The sequence below is a fragment of the Macaca thibetana genome, chromosome 20 (genome assembly GCF_024542745.1).
Source record: "Macaca thibetana thibetana isolate TM-01 chromosome 20, ASM2454274v1, whole genome shotgun sequence".
NCBI classification, from domain to species: Eukaryota; Metazoa; Chordata; class Mammalia; order Primates; family Cercopithecidae; genus Macaca; species Macaca thibetana.
This window is the reverse complement of record NC_065597.1, coordinates 67,422,214-67,444,738: the sequence shown is the minus strand read 5'-3', so window position 1 is coordinate 67,444,738 and position 22,525 is coordinate 67,422,214. Positions and strand designations below refer to the sequence as shown.

The 22,525-nt window shown below is 40.1% G+C and overlaps 1 protein-coding gene and 1 long non-coding RNA gene across 2 annotated transcripts in view; both read right to left on the bottom strand.

Moving 5' to 3' along the window:
- Positions 1-8,293, bottom strand: part of LOC126944801 (uncharacterized) — a 79,119-nt gene extending 70,826 nt beyond the window's left edge. The window contains exon 1 of the long non-coding RNA XR_007722185.1: positions 8,191-8,293. This is a non-coding gene — a long non-coding RNA (uncharacterized LOC126944801). The remainder of the gene's footprint in view (positions 1-8,190) is intronic.
- An 8,911-nt stretch (positions 8,294-17,204) lies between these two features.
- LOC126944725 (60S ribosomal protein L7a-like) lies at positions 17,205-18,109 on the bottom strand. The gene has a single exon (XM_050774514.1). It carries the CDS (start codon positions 18,075-18,077, stop codon positions 17,316-17,318), a length of 762 nt encoding a protein of 253 aa, XP_050630471.1. The 5' UTR covers positions 18,078-18,109; the 3' UTR covers positions 17,205-17,315.
- Positions 18,110-22,525: the final 4,416 nt, after the last annotated feature.

Genomic DNA, 22,525 nt, shown 5'->3' with positions numbered 1-22,525 from the left:
CTTACATCTTCTGACATCCTTTTACATTCTCCCTGAAATGTGCTCTTCAACATCTGGCAGAGCCCGTTGTAGCTGCCAGAACTTTCTTAATTCAATAATCAAAACAGGTGCCAACGAAGTAAATCTATGACTGTTAATTTTGCAAGTCCTGCTCTTCCCTCCCACCTACCTAAATTGTTTGAAAATGAATGTCAGCTCCCTGCTCAGCCTATTAGAGGCTTCAGGAAAAAAGGGGGAGGAGGACCCCCACCACCACAACTGTGATGCTCAGAGAGAGTATTTTAAAACTTCTTCTGGAAACGAAGCTTGGTTTTATTCTTTTTTTTTTTTTTTAGAATGAACAAAGGTTAGGCAGGGCTCACAGAAGAAGTCCATTTTTATTTCCTACAAGACTGTGATTCTCAGGGCATGTTGGAAGATTTCCCTGCATCAGAATTACCTGAAAATCTTTAAAATTATATAATTCCCAGTCTTGACATAGATGCACTGATTCAAAACTTGGGGTGGGAGAGCAAAAATGTGCATTTTTAACCAGCCCCCTGGGTGATTCTAGACCTTGTAAAGTTGAAGGTCAACTGATCTAAACATTTTTACCCAAAAGAAAGAAATAAACAAAAATCTAAGAGAGGTCACTTACAAAAGGCAATTCAATTTAGTCTCTCTTTCTCTCCCCCTTTAAGGAATGTAAAACAGTCAAGTGAGTTGCTTTAAAATTAGGATTGGGGGCCATAAAACTTTATTCGGTAGAGAAAATAAATCCTGAAAAATAAATTCCAGTTTTATTTTATGTTCAGTTAGGGAGTGAGTGAAAGAGAAAGGAAGGGAAACAGTGAAGAAGTACAGAAAAAAAGGAGAGAAAAAGAAGAGGGGAATTAGCTTTCTTGAATAATTTTTATATAATAGAAATTAGAGGCACTGTTGTAAATATTTTATGTAGGTTATCAAGTTTTATCCAAGGAAGCAAGAGAATGATAAGAAAAAGAGACTAAAATGATAAAGAGAGAGACAGAGATGAGGAAAAATGGAGATAGAAAGATAATATATGACAGATATAGACAAAGAAAGGGACAGACACAGAGAGAAAAACAAAGTTACAGAGTCAGAAAAATGCACAGAGATACCCAGAGGGATACAGAGAGAAACTGAGAACCGCAGAGACACAGAGAAAAACTTAAACACTGAATTCATTTTCTAGGTCTGCCATAATAAAGATTCACAGACTGGGTGGCTTAAACAACAGAAATTCATTCCCTCATAGTTCTGGAAGCTAGAGGGTGTTGGCAGGGTTGGTTTCTTCTGAAGCCTGTCTCCTTGGTTTGTAAATAGCCATATTCTCCTTGTGTCTCACATGTTCTTCCCCTTGTATATGTCTGTGTCCAAATTTTCTCCTCATCAGGATATCAGTTATATATTACCCATGGAGGGTCTTGACTTCAAGTCATTCAGGTTCTTGGCATTTTGAACAAAGAATTGGACAAAACTCACAAACAAAGCAATGAAAGGACAGATTTTTTGAAACGAAAGTACACTCTACAGAATGGGAGCAGGCTTGAGCGAGCAGCGGTTACAGAATTTTCTGGGGTTTAAATACCTGCTAGAGGTTTCCCATTGGTTACTTGCTTTATACCCTACGTAAATGAAGAGGTGGCCCACAAATGAAGTAGTAAAAGGCAACCAATCAGAGGCAGAAGTGAAGTTACAAAGTTACACCTCTATGCAAGTGAAGACTAGGCCTGTGACCAGTGATTCGTTGCAGGAGGGGACCAATCAGAGGTACTTTCCATTTCTCATCTGCAATGCAGAAGGTAGAGGTGGGTGGTGCAAAGGGAGTAGCCTCTGTCCCTTCCTTACTTGGGCATGGAAAGTTGGGGTTTTCTTTTTTATTTAGTTCTAGGAAGTCAATGTCAATTGGCCTTAGGTTCTCTGTGTCCAGACCCTATAGTACTACCTCAGTACTCGATTACAGCCCATCCCAGTGACCTCATTTTAATTTCATTAACTCTAAAAACCCTGTCTCCAAATACAGTCACATTCTGGGGTACTGAAGGTTAGAACTTCGGCATATGAATTTTGGAGAACAAAATTTATTCCATAACAGATACCAAGAAACAGAAGAAAAGATAGACCAAACTAAGGGATTGAGATAAGACTACTCAAAGAGGGAAAGATAGGAAGAGAGGCAGAACTGAAAAGAGAATCCTCAAATAAATTTTGAAGTCACTCTTAGTTGGGATCCCACTCTTTTGTCTGCTTAAGCAACAGAGTTCACAGTGTGAAACAATTTTGCTTCAAACCAGTCCTAAAGAACTTTCTATTCTTTTGAAATTTACCTTCAAGTTATAGTATTTTCAGTGATTTATAGATTTCCTGTAGCACCACACACAATGAATATTTAGAGGTTTTTCAGACATTGTGTAATAGAGCCACTAATATTATATTATTAATAAGCCTCCAGTGTAGAAAAAAAGAAAATATGTTCCTGTTTTCCATTTTCTAGAGTTAGAGGAAGATAAACAATAACTGAAAAACCTAAGGAATTCTTCCACTTCCTAGAGATATAAGCACAGAGTTGGAATGCTGGGTAAAAGATACCGCAACAGATAAGAAAGTGTCGTGCAGTAATTATTAAACATTTATGTGTACAAGAATCTTCCGAGGAGTTTACTAGAAATGTAGTTTGCTGTTAGACATCCTTAATGAATAAATCTACTGTAGTGTGTGTTATTCTGCATTTTTACTAGCAATCCAGGGGATTTGTACAAGTGGTCACCAAATAAAATGTTGAGAAACACAAAATAAACAAAATAAAAAGGCAACCTACAAATTTTTTTAAATTGCAAACTATATGTTTCATAAAGGGTTAATCTAAAGAATGTAAAAGAACCTCCTACAACTCAATAGGAAAAAAAAAAATGAATAATCAGATTTTAGAATTAAGGACTTGAATAGACATTTATCCAAAGAAGACAGACATACAAATAGCCAGCAGATATACAAACGGAGGTTCAATGTGACTAATTGTTAGGAAAATGCACATCAAATCCACAGTGAGAAACTTCACACCTATCAGGATGACTATTATAAACAAAAAGTTAAGTGTTGGCGATAATATAGAGAAGTTGGAGTTCTTGCACACTGTTGGTTGAATTCAAAATGGTACAACTGCTATGGAAAACAGCATAAAGCTTCCTTAAAAAATTAAAAGCAGGACTGTCATGGGATCCAGCCATTCCACTTCTGGGTATTTCTCCAAAAGAAGTGAAATCAAACCTCTCGTATTCATTGCGGCACTATTCACTGTAGCTAAGTTGAAGAAACAGTCTAAGTGCCCATTGAGGGATGAATGGATAGATAAAATGTAATGTATACTTATAACAGAATATTATGCAGCCTTGAAAAAGGAAATCCTGCCATATGTGACAACATGGACAAACCTGGAAGATATTATCACTGAGTGAAGTAGCCAGTGACAGAACGACAAAGGTTTCATGATTTCACTTATATGAGTTATCTAAAATAGTACAATTCATAGAATCAAGAGTGAAATGGTAGTTAAAAGGCTGGAAAGAGGAATAAATGGGGGATTATTAATCAACAGGCACAAAGATTCAGTCAAGCCAGAGGAAAAAGCTCTAAAAATCTGTTGAACAACGTTCTATCTATAAACCTTAATACTTAAAAGGAATACTTAAAAATCTAAAAGAGTAGATCTCCTGTTAATTGTTCTTACCACAGTAAAATAAAATTAAACAAAAATAAACATAGAAATGCTGGAAAGGTTGAGAGCTTGGGGACTGGTCAAACTTTGACTCTGATAGTCATCATCCCTGTAACTCAATGACTCCTGCTCAGTTCCTTATCTGCACGGTGGGGATATGGATGTGGCTCAAAGGACTGTTGGAAAGATTATATAAAACTGAATAAAAAGAGGTGCTTAGCACACAGACACACAGTAAATACAAGACACTCTAGAATTCTAATAAATTAAAGCACCTGTCCACTCCAACCCTTGTTCAATCAGATGTTTTATTTAAAACATATAATAAAATCATATGACCTTTTAATGCCTTAATGTAAATGCTGAAAAAAGAAAACAATTTTTTAAAAATTATATGACCTTCATTTTATGCAGACCAAAAAAAGAACCTAATGAGTGGAATTTTCCAAGACCAGAGTCTACTCTTCTAGTCGACATGTGAGTTGCTCTAAGCCATGTCCTCTCCCAGAATATCCACACATAGACCCATCCAGGTCACACAGGCAGACTGCATGTCCTCTCTGCTACTCACTTAGGACCATAGTTCATGATTTATTTCCTTTGTATTCCCAGGAAGCTCAAATTTTACCTCCTCAGGGAGGCCCTCACTGCCTCCCTGCAATCGTCTACTTCTCCACTGGCCAGCAATCACCTCATACCATCAACATTGTTACCTGTTGAGTTACCTCATTTACTTGCTTGTTTGTTTTCATTGTCTGCCCCACCTAGAATTTTAGTTCCACAAGGACAAGGACCTTTGTGTTATATGTACCCTAATATCAGAACTTAAAAATATGCCTGGCATGTAGTAAGCACTCAAAGAGTACTTGTCAAATGAGTAAGTGAATGAACGTGTGCATTAATGAACTACTTACCTCACTAGACTGTCAGGAACATCTTACAAGAGAATGCTTTGTGAGCTGTTACATGGATGTAACCAACAAGTTATTGTTTCATCCCAGTGCCCATTTGAGAATTAAATATTCCTACCCAAGCAAAAGAAATTGGAACCAAAATACTCACTAGGTCTTAAATATGACAATATACTGTTCATGTACTATATTTATTCCTTTCCAAGGCTATAGATAATTCTGAAAGTGTACGTCATGAAAATATACTTATAGGCTTAATACACATGCGTGCGCGCGCGCACACACACACACACACACACACACTGGCTTTAGCCTTCACAATTACACTAAATTATCTTACATCTTGTTACCCTTAAGTGTGGAGGAGCTAATTGATGGAAGACATCCTCCTCTATCTTGAACACCAGTGTATCTGTCCTTACATGGAACCTGATTTGTAGAATGGAAGGAGTTGAATGTGGGCTGAAAGGCAAGCTATATGTTTCTGTGTTTGTGTTCAAAGTTCCTAGAATGACCATTTCTCCTCTGCACACTACATCTGGGCTTCTTTTGCATGTATCACCTCTCCCTAGCCCTGTTTCCCCTCACCTAATTCTTACTCATTCACTTCATTTTGGCTAACAGTCCAGTCATCAGAAAGCCTCTTCTGACCTTTACTTCCAGAAGGGGTAAGACTCTTCACTGATTTTTAAATTTTAATTTTTGTACATAGTAGGTGTCTATATTTATGGGATACATGAGATGTTTTGGTACAGACACGCAATGTGAAATAAGCACATTGTGGAGAATGGGGTATCCACATCCACCCCCTCAAATATTGATCCTTTGTATGACAAATAATCCGATTACACTTTTAAAGTCATTACAGTTATTATTGACTATAGTCATCCTGTTCTGCTATCAAGTAGTAAGTCTTATTCATTCTTTCTAACTATTAGAACCTTCATTATACATAATTTGTCACTTGTTTTAATCACAGTTCTCCAGGAAAAACACAACCAGTAGGATATATGGAAGAGGAGATTGATTACAGGAATTGGCTCACGCAATTATGGAGGTTGAGAAGTCCAAGAATATGCTGTCTGCCAGCTGGAGAACCAGGAAAGCTGACGGTATAATTCAATCTGAATCCAGAGGTCCAGTATCCAAGGGCAGGAGAAGAGGGATGTCCCGGCTTACAGAAAGAGCAAATTCACCCTTCCTCCACCTTTTTGATCTATTCGGACCCTCAAAAGATTGAATGAAGCCCAATCACATTGGTGAAGACGAGCTTCTTTACTCAGTCTACTGCTTCCAATGCTAATCTCTTCTGGAAATACCTCCTGGCCATGCCCAGAAATAATATTTTACCAGATATCTGGGTATCCCTTAGCCAAGTCAAGTTGATACAAAAAATTAACCATGACACCTGCCTGCCATGCTTTAAAATAATAATGAACTTAGTAATTTCTGTAACTTCAACATTCCAGCCTCTGTCAGAGTCTCTCTTCAGCAACCCCTCAGGAAAGGAAGAAATTTGAATGGATTTCCAACATCATAACCTATGATGGCCCAAAGTTCTCTCCCCCGGATTTCTGAGAGTCCCAGAGCTCATTTCTTGGTGCTTTTCTCTGTTTCTCTCATGCATAAACTTGAAGAACAGCAGACTAATGTACTCTGCACTCATCCTGCACAAATGTTGTGGCTAACACAAGAAGTCAACACACTACCAGCAGCCCGTGTTAGTTACTGGTATAACTTATGGAAAGCTTGGGAGATACACAAGGAAGGTCTGTTAACACCATTTCTATTTGTGATAATAAACAGACCCTCCATCACCTCATTGTATCCCCCACCAACTTCCCCTATCCACCCCCCTCTCATCTTGGCATAAACAGAAATTCTTTTCTTATGGGAAGGGCAGTTAATCCAACTCCTAGGTGATTTCTGTTCTCAAACTGGAATCATCAAGTTTTTTAAAGTAAATATAATGCTCATTATTTTTTGAAGCCCAAAACTGCTTTCAGAGTTTGCTTTGCTCTGGGATTTTTTTTTTCTCAAGACAGAGTCTTGCTCTCACTCTGTCCCTGGCTGGGGTGCAGTGGCCCGATCTTGGCTCACTGAAGCCTCTGCCACCCAGGTTCAAGCAATTCTCATGCCTCAGCCTCCCAAGTAGCTGGGATTACAGGTGTCCGTCACCACACCCAGCTAATTTTTGTCTTTTTTGTGGAGACATGTTGGCCAGGCTGGTCTCAAACTCCTGACCTTAAGTAATTGGCCTGCCTCAGCCTCCTAAAGCGCTAGGATTATAGGCATGAGTCACCACGCTTGGCCTGCTCTGGTTTTGACGGTTTTGCCAAAAAGTGATGGGCAAGGATGTTCCTACTTGTTTGTGAAAGAGACAGTTTTCTCTCCAGAGTGATTGGCAAGAGGTCTGTGGAAGACTCTTGGCCTTCCAAGTCCTACATCCATTCGAAAGTACCGGAAGCTACTGTCCCCTATCCTACTCAACATTTCAAATCCACATGGGGCAAGTTAACTAACCTCTCTTGGCCTCAGTTTCCTCATTTGTCAAAACGGGGTGATGATGCCAGCCTTATGAGGATTACATTCCACTTCCTTTTCCCAGAGACTTCATTTGATTCTCTACACAAAGACAGATGGTAAGCGTGTGAGGCTGGAAATGGTCCCTGAGTGCTATGAAAGGCCATATGGCAAGATGAACCTGAATTTTTCTTTGCAAATGGCTTTGACTCAATGGGACAGGGTGCACCAACTCAGAGCCCAGGAATCTGGGGGGAGGATATTTGAAAAGACAACGATCTTCATGGTGCTAACCCTTAAAAGAAAAAGAAACCATTGCAGACAGCAAAGTGCCCTGCTCCTCATTTCCCCTCCAGCTTATGATTTGAGCAATGATGCAGACTGCCATCTTCTCTATCAGAACCCATTCACCCATTGCTAAGTCTGAAAAAGATGTCTTTAACCTTCAGTTTTAGGAAGTAGCTTGGTGCTCTGTCCTTCCGCACGGAATACAACGTTACTCTGTTTTTGAAAAGAACGGAATGGTGGCCACACTAACTGGGGTTATGGCTCCTCCAGCCCTCCCACAAAGTCCAGAAATACCGTGAATTTTCTGCCTCCTGCTCCAGCCCCTTCCAAACCACCAGGATTTGCGTACTGCTGCTGTCCCTCAGGAAACAGTCTTTCAGCCTCAAGCATGATTTATTAATTTCACTGCTTTGGCGAGGTCATTTATCAAAATTCCCTCAACAGTTCAATTAGGAATGGCCTGCCTCCCAAATTGGGGTTGGTGTTCTCATCTCCCGTAGCCAGCTTGTGGTCTGCAGAGCTACCTTGACCACCCTCGGTTTGGGGAGTACCAGATGAAATCAATCACACCTCCCACTTATCGACTTCACAATTTTCGCTGCAAGAAAGCACCACCGAGGAGATGGGGCAGATAAATGTTTTCCCTTTTCCACAGCACACCTGATTATTGCTCCTGCAGAACCAAAGGATGGGACTTCAGCCCTCCACCCACAGTGCCCTCAACCGCTCTGCATCCCAGATCCAGCTCACCTTGGGAAATCAGGGGTATGCGGAGACCTTCCTCCCGGTTCAAGCCCTCATCTCTTTTTTCGTTACTGGTGACTCTGCCTCCCTCTTCCACACCACCCCCTCCAAACTCATTTGCATTCAACAGCCTGAGGAATAATTTTAAATGCAAATCGGATCTTGCTGCTTTCCTGCTTAAACCATCAATGGCTCCTTCTTGCCTCAATGAGAAGACCCAAATACCTAAACACCGGGGTCAAGTCTCTTTGGATTCTAAGCTCCACAATATCTCCATTTTTCAGAACAGCGCATGGCCCAAATGAATATCTCCAGACTGAATAAACCTGGTCTCTGTTCTCTCCTCAGTCTTACCTCTCTCTTTCTACTTCTCAGTTTATTCTTAGCAACACCACCTGCTTACCATTCCTCCCGCAAACCATACTGATTCTCACCTACTCCTTCTTTTTCATGTTTTTTCCCAAATTTTTATTGTGTTAAAATACACATAATACAAAATGCACCATCCTAGCCTTTTGTAAGGATGCAGTTCAGTGGTATTAAATACATTCACATTGTTGGGCAGCCGATCTCCAGAACTCTGAACTCTTTTCATCTTGTAACACTGAAACTCTATATCTACTAAGCAGTAACTTCCCTTTCCCCAGTCCCCCCAGCTCCCGGCAACCTTCATTCTACTATCTGCCTCTATGAATTTGACTATTCTAAGTATCCCTGTGTAAGTGGAATCATACAGTACGTGTCACTTATTTACCTTAGCATAATGACCTCAAGGTTCATCCATGTTGTAGCGTGTCAGAATTTCCTTCCTTTTAAAAGCTGAATTACATTCCATCGTAGGGATAAACAACATATTGCTAATCCATTCATCTTTCAGTGGACACTTAGATTGATTCCACATTTTAGCTATCATGAATGATGCTGCTGTGAGAACTCTTTTGAAAAAAACATCAGAACTTCCTGCTTGAAGTGTCTCCTTTTCAGAGAGCACCTGCTTATTACTTCATTCCTGGCCATCACCTCTTTCGGAAGGTTCCTCCTGCAGCCCACCCACCATATCGAACTAGGGACCTCTCATTCCACAACACTCTGAGCACAGCCCGATGATACCAACGCGGACAGGAGGCAGGGAAATACTGGATAGAAAACGGTGGTTCCCTGGCAAAAGTGCCACTCTCAAGCCTGGAAACCACAGCCCTGAATGAGAACAGTTATCCCTGTTGAACAGTTACCCTTGTTTTCCTTCCCAAATGTTGCCTTTTATGGCCCACCCCACCCACCTATCCTGTGCCCTTACAAACCCCAGACCTCAACTAGCAAGTGACCAAACGTCAACAGAAGAAGGAGCAACTGAGCATTGGAGACTACAGATACACGGCTTAACTTCAGACAGCGTGGCTTCAGAGATCAGAAGGCTGGGCTTCAGGGAAAGATCTTCTTCCCTGAAATCACCTTCTTCCCATACCATCCCCCTTCCAGCTCCCCTTCTGCTGAGAGCCACTTCTACTGCTTAATAAAATCCTTTGCATTCGTCACCTTTCAAATATTTGTGTGACCTGATTCTTCCTGGACACCAAACAAGAAGGCAGGGTGTAAAATGTTGTCACCCTGACTTTCCACTGAGCTGGTTAACACTTAGCTGTGCGGGGACAGAAACTGCTAAAAGAGCATTAATTGTAACACACCCCTAGATGCTGCCATGGGGCTGGAGCCCAAAAGCACTCACCCTGGCCCTGGCACCTGCTCACCTGCATGCTTCCATTTCTGCAAGAAGTTTGAGCATGGCAGTGGCAGCAGCTGAGTCAGTGAGCCACATCCCTGTCACAAGTGCCATAAAGGGGTCAAAGGAACTGTCCTCTCTCAATAACAGAGCCACAGCAGAGAGCAAGGACCACTGTGCCTCATCCAGTTCTGTTTCCCCAGCACTTTGTACAGTGTTGATGTGCAGAGTTTCCACCCAAGCCTTCAAGTCCACCCGTGCCTCTGCAGTACTTCTCTCAAGGACTTTGGGGCTAATGTTCCTTAGTTGCTACTTCAGTTTTCCACTTTCTTTTCAAACACAAACAACACCATTTTCTTTGTTTCGTGGAACTGTGTTCTTACAGATGGTGTGCTTTAATTTTCTTCTTTGTAAAATAAGCTGGCATGACAAGGAGCTGTTTGAAATGTAGGGAAGGAGACAAGATTTCCAAACTCATGGAATGAAATGAGATGGGAGATTGTGAAAACACGGTGCACAGGATGGTGAAATGGCTCTGTAGTGTGCTCTAGCTGACTACGTGTTTTTATTTATTTATTTATTTATTTATTTATTTATTTAACTTTTAAGTTCAGAGGTGCATGTGCAGGTTTGTTATATAGGTAAACTTGTGTCATGGTGCTGTGTTGAACAGATTATTTTATCACCCAGGTACTAAGCCTAGTACCCATTAGTTATTTTTTCTGATCCTCTCCTTCTTCCCATCCTCCACTCTCCAATAGGCCCCAATATGTGTTGTTCCCCTCAACGTGTCCATGTGTTCTCATCATTTAGCTCCCACTTAAAAGTGAGCACACTATCCTTAGCAAGCTAATGCAGGAAACATCCTCCACTTTGAAAGAGATGGCCAAGAGGAAGAAAGTCTCGTCTCAAATTACTTCTATGCATTTTCTCCTCCAAAAGGCAGCCTAGGTCCTACTATGTCACAGTTTTCTTTCTCAGAAGAAACATAGACTGTGTTCCCTAGGAAGGAAAAACTCTTAAAAATGCACCCTCAGTCAGGCACAGTGGCTCATGCCTATAATCCCAACACTTTGGGAGGCTGAGGCAGGTGGATCACGAGGTCAAGTTCAAGACCAGCCTGACCAACATGGTGAAACGCCATCTCCTAAAAATACAAAAATTAGCCAGGTGTGATGGCACGCACCTGTAATCCTAGCTACTTAGGAGGCTGAGGCAGGAGAATAGCTGGAACCTGGGAGCCAGAGATTGCAGTGAGCTGAGATCGCGCCATTGCTCTCCAGCCTGGGTGACAGAGCAAGACTCCATCTCAAAATAAAATAAAATACAATAAATGCACCCTCTGCCTCTTCACTGACCACAAAACGTGTCAGACTTCTTCCACTCTTCTTCAACCCCAGGATGAATGTTCATCCCTTCACTGAACTCATCCCCAGGAGTTTGGGGGCCTTTGCTTCTCTTTTCCAGACCGGTGTTAATTAGCCATTTAGGAAATCTAGATGTTGGCTCCAAAATTTCTGTACCCCTTCCTCCAAGAGGCCCTGTGAGAGTCTTACATAAACAGGGCTCTGAATGACTCGTCCAGGTAATCTCACCATGCAGATTAAGCCCCCACCGTGATTCTCATGATAGTAATACTCCACACTTCCAAGTTATTGCACTTTTAGTTCATTCATCCTTTCAATAGCTATTTATTACTTATGGAGTGCTTATGCCAAGCAAGGCGTTGACATTGACGATAGGGAATCAGCAACTTTACAAAAAGCAAAAGTGTTGACACATGGACTTCCCTGCTGTTATGAGCTGGTTTAAAGTCCTTGGTCTAGAGGCATCTCTTAACTACTCTCATCTTGACTCCTTAAACCTATTGACCAATTCAGATTCTTTAACCTGACCCTATGTGAGGCTCTGTAGACAAGTTTCCAGTGCTTGAATCCTAGGTCAATCCACTCTGGGGAATTAATTTCCCCACTTCATATAGGCTAGCCTTTGAAATTTGACTTTACCATTGACCTTGATAAACAGTGAGAAGAGACCAAATCTTCAAGAAATCAGGGTATGAATTCACTGTAATTAAATAGCAATTTGTACATGAAATTCTTAAATCCTTGTGTTATCTGCTTGAAGGCAGACACCAGGTCTCTCTTATCCACCATCATAGCCTAGCACTGCGCAAAGTAAGTCTTCAGTAAATATTTATTGAATGACTAAGCAAAGGAATGAATCAGTGTGTTCTGGGGCCCTCGCCATCTTAGCTTGACTCTGATGTATCTCTTCTCAGATAGAGCTTATTCCATTTTGACCCTCACAGCAAAGATCCCCACAAGTTTATTCATTGCAGTTCAAGTCACAGGGCTGGTGCAAGCAGCAGTGACCTGTTGGTAATGCCACTGCACATTGATGGACTTCCATAGTAATTCAACATTATTATGTGTCAAATATAATTTATGGTTTAATACAATGCCAGTTTTATAACTGCATTATTGCTATATATTTACATTTGGAAAAAATGAATAAATCACAGTGAAATTTTCCACTTTGAAGGACTTCATCTGGGATTAAGTGCTGAGACAATCCAGGTTGTATTTTCTGGGGCCGCTCCAGGCTTGAAAATCGACCAGAATCAGTTAATTGTTTTCTATTGCATACACTTTTGTAATCTATTTGCTATCCTTTTATCTTAAATTTCCCCAATGTGCAAGGGGCATTAATCCTCTACCTTTAGGAATGCAGGAGCCCTTGGAAAGCCAGCAGTACTTCAGAGAAAGCCATCGTCTCCTCAGACATCACCCTTACTACTATAAAACATTAAAGCAATGCCCAAAACATTATATAAAGGCTTCATTCATATCACTCATGCTCTTCTATTAGTTGGGCTTTGTTGCTGTTGTTGTTGTTGTTGTTGATTTGCTTATTTTTCAGACAAAAATTTATCAGGTATACCTTTTCATCACAATAGAGATATATTTATTTTAATGTAGGTATTTGATTTATGTGCACACTGTAATGTATACATATTCCTGTCCCTTATTATGGACACTTTACTTTTTTTTCTAATTTCTCATTATAAACAACATCACAAAGAACGTCTTTGGACAACTGTTTGCACACTTGTGCATTTTTATTTCATTCAGGAAAACCCCTAAATACTTTTCAGAGTCAAGAGGTGAAACTTTTTTAAAAAATAACACTTTTTTGGCTGGGCGTGGTGGCTCACGCCTGTAATCCCAGCACTTTGGGAGGCCGAGGCAGGCAGATCATGAGGTCAGGAGATCGAGACCATCCTGGCTAACACAGTGAAACCCCGTCTCTAATAAAAAAAAAAAAAAAAAAAAATACAAAAAATTAGCCAGGTGAGGTGGCAAGGCAACTGTAGTCTCAGCTACTCGGGAGGCTGAGGCAGGAGAATGGCGTGTGAACCCGGGGGGCGAAGCCTGCAGTGAGCCGAGATTGTGACACTGCACTCCAGCCTGGGCAACAGAGCGAGACTCTGTCTCAAAAATAAACAAATAAATAAAAAGAACACTTTTTTTTAAAGGGCATACTATGCCTCAGTATTGGTTGACACAAAAATTTCTATTAAATTCTGACACCCACTCAGATGTCACCTCCTCTACACAACCCCCCTTGATTTCTCCACTGCTATGCCATTGGCAGAATTAACTACTACTACTGTTTAGCTATCTTAATATCTTATAAGTCTTTATGTACAAGCCTTGTTCTCCAGAATAAATTAATCACTTACACATCTCTCCACACTATTGGGCTATGAACTCCTACAGGGAAGATGTGTCGTACCATGTTTATGTATGTAATCCAAATGTCTGATACATAATAGGTGTCATATGCAATCAAAATACTGTTGGGGAATTATTGGAAGAGCTACCAAATTCTAAGTTTCCAATGCACAGTCTTGTAGGCGATAGAAAAGCACCCTATGAGAAGCCACTAAAAGGTTTTAAGCAGGTTGTTCTCTGAAGTAATTCTTATGTGTGTGTATGTATGTTTCATAATTGATTGAATTATTTCCTCTTTTCCTTTCTTTTCTGCCTTTCCCTTAATTTTCTCCCCCTCTGCCTTTCAGAACTAGTTGTCTGACCTCTTGAAATGAGGTAACCATTCTCAAAATAGGGGAGAAACGGAAGGTAGTTCCCAAGGTAGCCCCATGCTACAGAGGATCCCTCAGCAGGGACTGGATTCCACAGAGTTGCCAGCATAGAGGTGGAAGTGCAGGGGGCTCCTGAGACTCCTCAAAGGTCCTGGGTCCCCAGCAGTGAAAGCTCAGCTTGGCCTCTGGGAGGGGTAACAGCAGTTTGACTTTGGCACACCTTTCTCTCTCTTACTTCCCTCTTTCCATATCTAAACCATCACCAAGTGCTCCCGATATAATCTTAAAATGGCTCAAATCCATCCACTTCTCTTCAACTCCACAGCTACCTCCTCCGTCCAAGCTGCCACCATTTTTCACCTGAATGTCTTTCATAGGCTCTTCATTGGTCTCCCTGCTTGCCCCTCCAATTAGTTCCTCATCATGGAGTCAGAATAAACTGAGAGAAGAGAAGAAGAAGTGGGAGGGGAGGGGAGGGGAGTGGAGGGGAGGGAAGAGCAGAGGAGAGGAGGAGAGGTGAGAAACTGTGGGGTTAGCAAAATAATTTTAAAATGTATCTGCTACCTATTGGGTACAATGTACACTATTCAGATCATGGATACACTAAAAGCGAGACTTCACCACTGTGCAGTATATCCATGTAACGCAACTGAACTGTACCCCTAAATCCATAAAAATAACTTAATTTTTAAAAATTAAAATAAAATAAAACGCAGCTTCTCACCTGCATTTTTTGTTCCTTCTTCATGAACCCTATTTAACTTAACCCTTAAGTTAACCCTTAAGTTAACTTAACCCTATTAAGGGTTAAGTTAAATAGGTATATGGTTTATTAACAATTAAATAGTTAACCCTATTTAACTCCATGTACCCTATTTAGCCATGTTATCCACAAAGAAACATACCACTATATTGGGCAGTTCAGTTTTATGCTTACCTTTCAATAAACTAGTATAACTAGTATACTAGTATACAATTGTATAACTAGTGTACAATTTTAAGTATTTTTACCGACTAAAAACATCCAACTGTAGAATTTTTTTTATCTTGCTTTTCAGAATTGTTGTGTTCCCAGAAATTTATCTTTGGGTAAATCCATTGTCTCATCAACTTCCACTAAGAAATTGAAGAGAAATTCCAAAACGGAGACGGAGAAACCTTCAAAAGCCAAAGTCAAAAACTTTTATAAAAGAGGGGTTTCTAATCACGGGCAACTTTGTGGCACAGAGCTCCTTCCTTTATTCCAGATGGTTCTGAGCTGCGTATGGGTCCTTCTCTTTCCTCTGTGGCCTCATACAGGGGAGACCAGAAACCATGGCTGGCTCAGCAATTCCACTTGCTATGCCAGAGATTAAAGACATAAAAATAACTAGGATTCATAAGTTATGGAAATGTAAGCTCTCAGTTCCACAAAGAGCAAGTCTAGAGAAGGCAGAAGCTAGGAATAGATGTTGACATTACAGATCAAGTTTTTGGAGAAAATAAAATCATGTTGGGATCAAACAGGGTCTGGTTCTCAAATACAACTTGGCTTCACTTAGCCAATTTATTTTTAATTTTTTTACTCTTTTTCAAAAAATATTTTTAGTTTCCATAGCTTTAGGGATACAAGTGGTTTTGTTTACGTAAATGAATTGTACGGTGGTGAAGTCTAAGATTTCATTGCACCTGTCACCCAAGTCATGTACATCGTACCAAATAGGTACATTTTCATCCCTCACCCCCTTCCCCCATTCCCCCTTCTGAGTCCCCAGTGTCCATTATACCACTCTGTGTGCCTTTGGGTACCCATAGCTTAGCGACTGTTTATGTGAGAACATGCAGTATCTGGTTTTTCATTCCTGAGTTACTTCACTTAAAATAATGGCTTTCTGTTCCATCCAAGTTGCTGCAAAAGACATTATCTTGTTCTTTATTTTAATGGCTGAGTAGTATTCCACTACATATATCTAACATTTTCTTTATCCACTAATTGGTTAATAGGCAGTTAGGTTGATTCCAAATCTTTGCAACTGTGGATTGCACTGCAGTAAATGTATGAGTCCAGGTGTTTTTTAAATAGTGACTTCTTTTTGGGGGGATACCCAGTGGTGGGATACCCAGTGGTGGGATTGCTGGATCAAATGGTAAATCTACTTTTAGTTCTTTGGGAAATTTCCATACTGTTTTCCACAGAGGTTGTACTAATTTACATTGCTACCAGCTGTGTATAATTGTTTCCTTTTCACAACATCCATGTCAATATCGATTGTTCTTTGACTTTTTAATAATGGTTGTTCTGGCTGAGGTAAGGTGGTATCTTATTGCGGTTTTAATTTGCATTTCCCTGATGATTAGTGACTGATATGGCTTGGCTTTGTGCCCTCACTCAAATCTTGTGTCGAATTTTAATTCCCAGTGTTGGAGGAGGGCCCTGGTGGGAGATGATTGGATCACGGGGATTGGATCACGGGAAAACAGGATCAGGTGATCCGCTCACCTCAGCCTCTGAAAGTGCTGGGATTATAGGCGTGAGCCACCGTGCCTGGCCCTGATTTGTGTATATCGATTTTGTAACCTGAGGCATTACTGAATTCATTTATCATTGCACATGAATTGTTTTTTTCTAATTCTGTGGAAAAATATTGCTGGCATTTTGATAGGAATTTTTACAGTTTCTCAGAAATTTTACAGTTCCTCCTTGCTGTTCTCATGATAGTGAGTTCTCAGCGGATCTGGTTGTTTGGAAGTGGGAAGCACTTCCCCTTTGCTCTCTCTGTCTCCTGCTCCACGATATGAACATGTGCTTGCTTCCCCTTCGCCTTTTGCCGTGACTGTAAGTTTCCTGAGACCTCCCAGCCATGCCTCCTGTACAGCCTGCAAAACTGTGAGTTGATTAAACCTCTTTTCATTATAAGTTACCTAGTCTTAGGTAGTTCGTTATAGCAGTGTGAGAATGGACTAATACAGTAACAGACATTCTTTTTTCATATATTTGTTGGCCATTTGTATATCTTCTTTGGAGAAAGGTCTATTCATGTCCTTTGCCCACTTTTTAACGGAATTATTTGTTTTTTCTTACTGATTTGATTTGTTTGAGTTCCTTGTAGATTCTGGATATTAGTCCCTTGTCAGTTGCATAGTATGCAAATATTCTGCAGGTTGTCTGTTTACTCTGATGGTTATTTCTTTTGCTAAACATAAGCGTTTTATTTTTTTATTTTTTTTTGAAGGAAAATTTGAATTTTAATTATTTTTATGTACAGAAAACTCAACAGTGTACATTTAACCCAGCTTAGTGGCAAGTTCTTTAGCCTTTGCCTTTTAGAGCTTGGCGATACGAGCCACAGACTTGGGACCCAGGACATTGCCGCCCCAGTGACGGCGGATCTCATCGTATCTGTCGTTGTAATTGGTCCTGATAGCTTCCACCAGCTTAGCCAAAGCGCCTTTGTCTTCCGAGTTCACCTGTGTGAAGGCGACAGTGGTGCAGGTCTTCCTGTGGACTAGACGGCCCAGTCTGGCCTTCCCCTTGATAATGCAGTAAGGGACCCCCATTTTACGACACAGGGCAGGCAAGAAGACAACCAGCTCGATGGGATCTACGTCACGTGCAGTCACCACCAGCTGAGCCTTCTTGTTCTCCACCAAGGTGGTGATGGTGTTAACTCCTGCTCGAAGGACAGGTGGTCTTTTAGTGGGGACATCCCCTTTGCCAGCAGCTTTCTTCTCGGCCCGGGCCAACAGCCTCTGCTTCTTCTCTTGTTTTGTCTCTGGTCTGTACTTGTGGGCCAGCTTAAGCAGCTGAGTAGCTGTTTGGCGGTTCAGGGCCTGGGTGAACTGGTTAATAGCAGGAGGCACTTTCAGCCGCTTATAGAGGATGGCTCTCTGCCGCTGCAACCTGATATAGCGAGGCCATTTCACAAAGCGGGTGAGGTCTCTTTTGGGCTGGATGTCCTGTCCAATGCCACAATTCTTAGGTCTTTTCTCAAACAGGGGATTCACCACTTTCTTGGCCTCCTGCTTTTTCACGACAGCAGGGGCCGGAGCCACCTTCTTTCCCTTGGCCTTCTTTCCTTTCGGCATCTTGGGCGGCGGGAGGAGAGAGCAGCATAAGCGTTTTAGTTTAATTATATCCCATTTATTTGTTTTGTTTTATTTATTTTATTTTATATCAAAAATGAAAGTGAAGTTCTCTGGACTGGTTTTGACCATTTTTAAAAATTATTATTATTTCAATAGTTTTTGGGGAACAGCTGGTGTTTGGTTACATGGATGAATTATTTAGTAGTGATTTCTGAGATGTTGGTGCCCCCATCACCTGAACAGTGTACATTGCAGTGTACACTGTACTAAATGTGTAGTCTCTTATGCCTCACCTCCTCCCACTCTTCCGCCAGAGTCCCCCAAGTCCATTCTTATGCCTTTGCATCCTCATAGCTTAACTCCCACTTACAAGTGAGAACATATGATGTTTGGTTTTCCATTTCTGAGTTACTTCACTTAGAATAATGGACTCCAATTCCATCCAAGCTGCTGCAAATGCCATTATTTTGTTCTGTTTTATGACTGAGTAGTATTCCACGGTATATATGTATCACATTGTCTTTATCCATTTGTTGATTGATGGGCATTTGGGCTGTTTCCATATTTTTGCAATTGCAAATTGTTCTGCTGTAAACATGCATATGCAAGTGTCTTTTTTCATATAATGACTTATTTTCCTCTAGGTAGATGCACAGTAGTGGGACTGCTGGATCAAATGGTGGATCTACTTTTAGCTCTTCAAGGAATCTCCATACTGCTTTCCATAGTGATTGTACTACTTTACATTCCAATAAGCAGTATAACAATGTTCCCTTTTCACACATGTATGCCAATATTTATTATTTTTTTGATTTTTTAAATTATGGCCATTCTTGTAAGGGGAAGGTGGTATCACATTATTTTTATTTTTTGTTGCATTTGCTTTTGAGGTCTTAGTCATAAATTCTTTCTGTAGGCCAATACCCAGAAGAGTTTTTCCTAGATTTTCTCAAAGAATTTTTACAGTTTCTCACATCTTAGATTTAGGTCTTTAATCCACCTTAAGTTTTGTATATGGTTAGTGATAGGAATCCAGTTTCATTCTTCTACATAGGATTATCCAGTTTTCCCAGCTCCACTTATTGAATATGTTGTCTTTTCCCCAATTTATGTTTTTGTATGCTTTGTCAAATATCAGTTTGTTGTAAGTATTTGGCTTTATTTCCGGGTTACGTATTCTGTTCCATTGATCTATGTATCTACTTTTATACCAGTACCATGCTGTTTTGGTTACTATAGCCTTGTAGTATAATTTGAAGTTGGGTAATGTAAACCCTTCAGATTTATTCTTTTTGCTTATAATTGCTTTGGCTATTTGGGCTTTTGGTTCCATATGAATTGTTTTTTTCTAATTCTGTGGAAAAATATTGTTGGTATTTTGATAGGAATTGGACTGAATCTGTGGATTGCTTTAGGCAGTATGGTCATTTTCATATTGATTCTTCCAATCCATGAGCATGGGATGTATTGCCATTTGCTTGTGTCATCTATGATTTCTTTTAGCAGTGTTCTGTAGTTGTTTTTATAGAGATCTTAACTTCCTTAGTTAAATATATTCCTAGGTATTTTATTAGTTTTGGAGCTATTGTGAAAGGAATTGAGTATGGATTTGATTCTCAATTTGGTCATTGTTGGCGGATAGCAGTGTTACTGATTTTGTTTTTTGTTTTGTTTTGTTTTTTAGACAGAGTCTCACTCTGTCATCCAGGCTGGAGTGCACAATCTCAGCTCACTGCAACCTCCACCAACCGGGTTCAAGCAATTCTCCCTGCCTCAGCCTCCCTAATAGCTGGGATTTCAGGCACCTGCCATCAAGCCCAGCTAATTTTTGTATTCTTTTAGTAGAGACAGAGTTTCGCCATGTTGACCAGGCTGGTCTCAAACTCCTGACCTCAGGTGATCTGCTCGCCTCGGCCTCTGAAAGTGCTGGGATTACAGGCATGAGCCACCATGCCTGGCCCTGATTCGTGTATATTGATTTTGTAACCTGAGACTTTACTGAATTCATTTATCAAATCTATAAATAGATAGGAGTCTTTCGGAGTAGTCTTTAGGGTTTTCTAGGTATACCAATCTGTTCTCATGCTGCTAATAAAGACATTCCCGAGATTGGGTAATTTACAAAGGAAAGAGGTTTAACTGACTCACAGTCCCACATGGCTGGGGAGACCTCACAATCATGGCAGAAGGTAAAGGAGGAACAAAGTCACATCTTACATGGTGGCAGGCAAGAGAACATGTGCAAGCAAACTCCCCTTTATAAAACTATCAGATGTTGTGAGACTTATTCATTATTACAACAGCATGGGGAGAACCCACCCCCATGATTCCATTACCTCCCACTGGGTCCCTACTATGACGTGTGGGAATTATGGGAGCTACAATTCAAGATGAGATTTGGGTAGGGACACAGCCAAACCATATCACCATTATATCATCAACAAACAGCAACAGTTTGACTTTCCCTTTACCGATTTGGATGCCCTTTATTTCTTTCTCTTGTCTGATTGCTCTGGCTAGGGCTCCCAACACTATGGTGAATAGAAGTGGCAAAAGTGGGCATCCTTGTTTTGTTCCAGTTCTCAGAGGCAATATTTTCAACTTTTCCCTGTTCAGTAGGATGTTGGCTGTGCATTTGTCATATATGTCTTTTATTATTTTTAGGTGTATTCTTTTTATGCCTAGCTTGTTAAGAGTTTTTAATCATAAAAGGATGCTGGATTTTATCAAATGTTTTTCTGCCCTCTATTGAGAGGTTTTTGTTTTTAATTCTGTTTATATGATGAGTCAAATGTATTGACTTGTGTATGTTGAACCATCCATGAATCACTGAAATGAAACTCAGTTGATCATAGTGAATTATTATTTTTATTTGCTGTTGGATTCAGGAGGCTAATATTTTGTTGAGGATTTTTGCATCTATATTTATCAGGGATATCATTCTGTAGTTTTCTTTTGTTGTTGTTGTTGTTGTTGTTGTTGTTATGTCCTTTCCTGGCTTTGTTACCAGAGTGATACTGGCTTTGTAGAATGAGTTAGAGAGAATTCCCTCTTTCTCATTTTCTTTTTTTTTTTTTTAATAGTTTCAGTAGAATTGGTACTAATTCTTCTTTGGATGTTTGGTAGAATTCATCTGTGAATCTGTCTGGCCCTAAACTTTTTTGTTAGCATGGTTTTATTATTATGATTACTGATTCAATCTCATGACTTGTTGTTGGTCTGTTCAGGATTTCTATTTCTTCCTGATTCATGCTAGAGGAGTTGTATGTTTCCAGGAATTTTTCCATTTACTCTAGAGTTTCTAGTTTGTATGCATAGAGGTGTTCCTAGTAGTCTTAAATGATCTTTTGTATTTCTGTGGTGTCTGTTTTAATGTCTTTATTTTCATTTCTAAGTGAACTTATTTAAACCTTCTCTCTTCTTTTTTTGGTTACTCTAGCTAGTGATCTATCAATTTTGTTTGTCTTTTCAAAGAACCAGCTTTTTGTTTCATTGATCTTTTGTATTTGTTTGCTTGTTTGTTTCAGTTTTGGTTAGTTTTGCTCTGATCTTAGTTATTTCTTTTCTTCATATAGCCTTGGGTTTGGTTTGTTCTTGTTTCTCTAGTTCCTTGCGGTATGATATTTGGTTGTCAACTTGTGATCTTTCAGATTTTTGATGTGGGTGTTGAGTGCAGTAAAGTTTCTTATGAGCCAATTTAACAGTCCTCAGGCTGGACTGCACCACTGAAAACATCTCACATTCTATTCTATGGTCAACCTTCTTCATTCTAGAAAGGAATGCACTTAGCCAAATATATAATAAAAAGTTCCTAACCAGGCATGATGGCTCAGATCCTTAACCCCTGCACTTTGGGAGGCCGACATTGAAGGATGACTTGAGGCCAGGAGTTCAAGACCATCCTGCCAACATAGTGAAACCTTATCTCTACAAAAACTAAAAAAAAAAAAAATCAGCCAGGCATGATCATGTGCATCTGTAGAATCAGCTACTCAAAGGCTGATGTAGGAGGATCACTTGAGCCTGGAGGTCAAGGCAGCAGTGAGCCATGATCACACCACTGCACTCCAGCCTAGGTGACAGAGCGAGACCCCGTCTCAAGAAAAAAGGAAAAGAAAAGTTTCTAGCTTCCCTTTAATGTCCTCAAGTAGTAAAAACCACACAACATATTTTGGGAAGGTATTCAATGACTTAACCCCTTTAAAATTGCCAACAAGACAATCTTTCTTCTCTAGCCCAAATTTCCCATGCTGTTATTTAAGCCTGTTTTATTATTTATTATGATTACAAATTCGAGGAAATTTGAATGTATCACCTTATTTCAGAACATATAAAAAATAATCTGCTTTGCGAGAAATGTAAGGTTTGATCATTTAATAAGTCTTTTCTTCAGTGTCACAAATGAATTTTACTTAGAATCCTGGAATTTGAAAGTAGGAAAATACTTG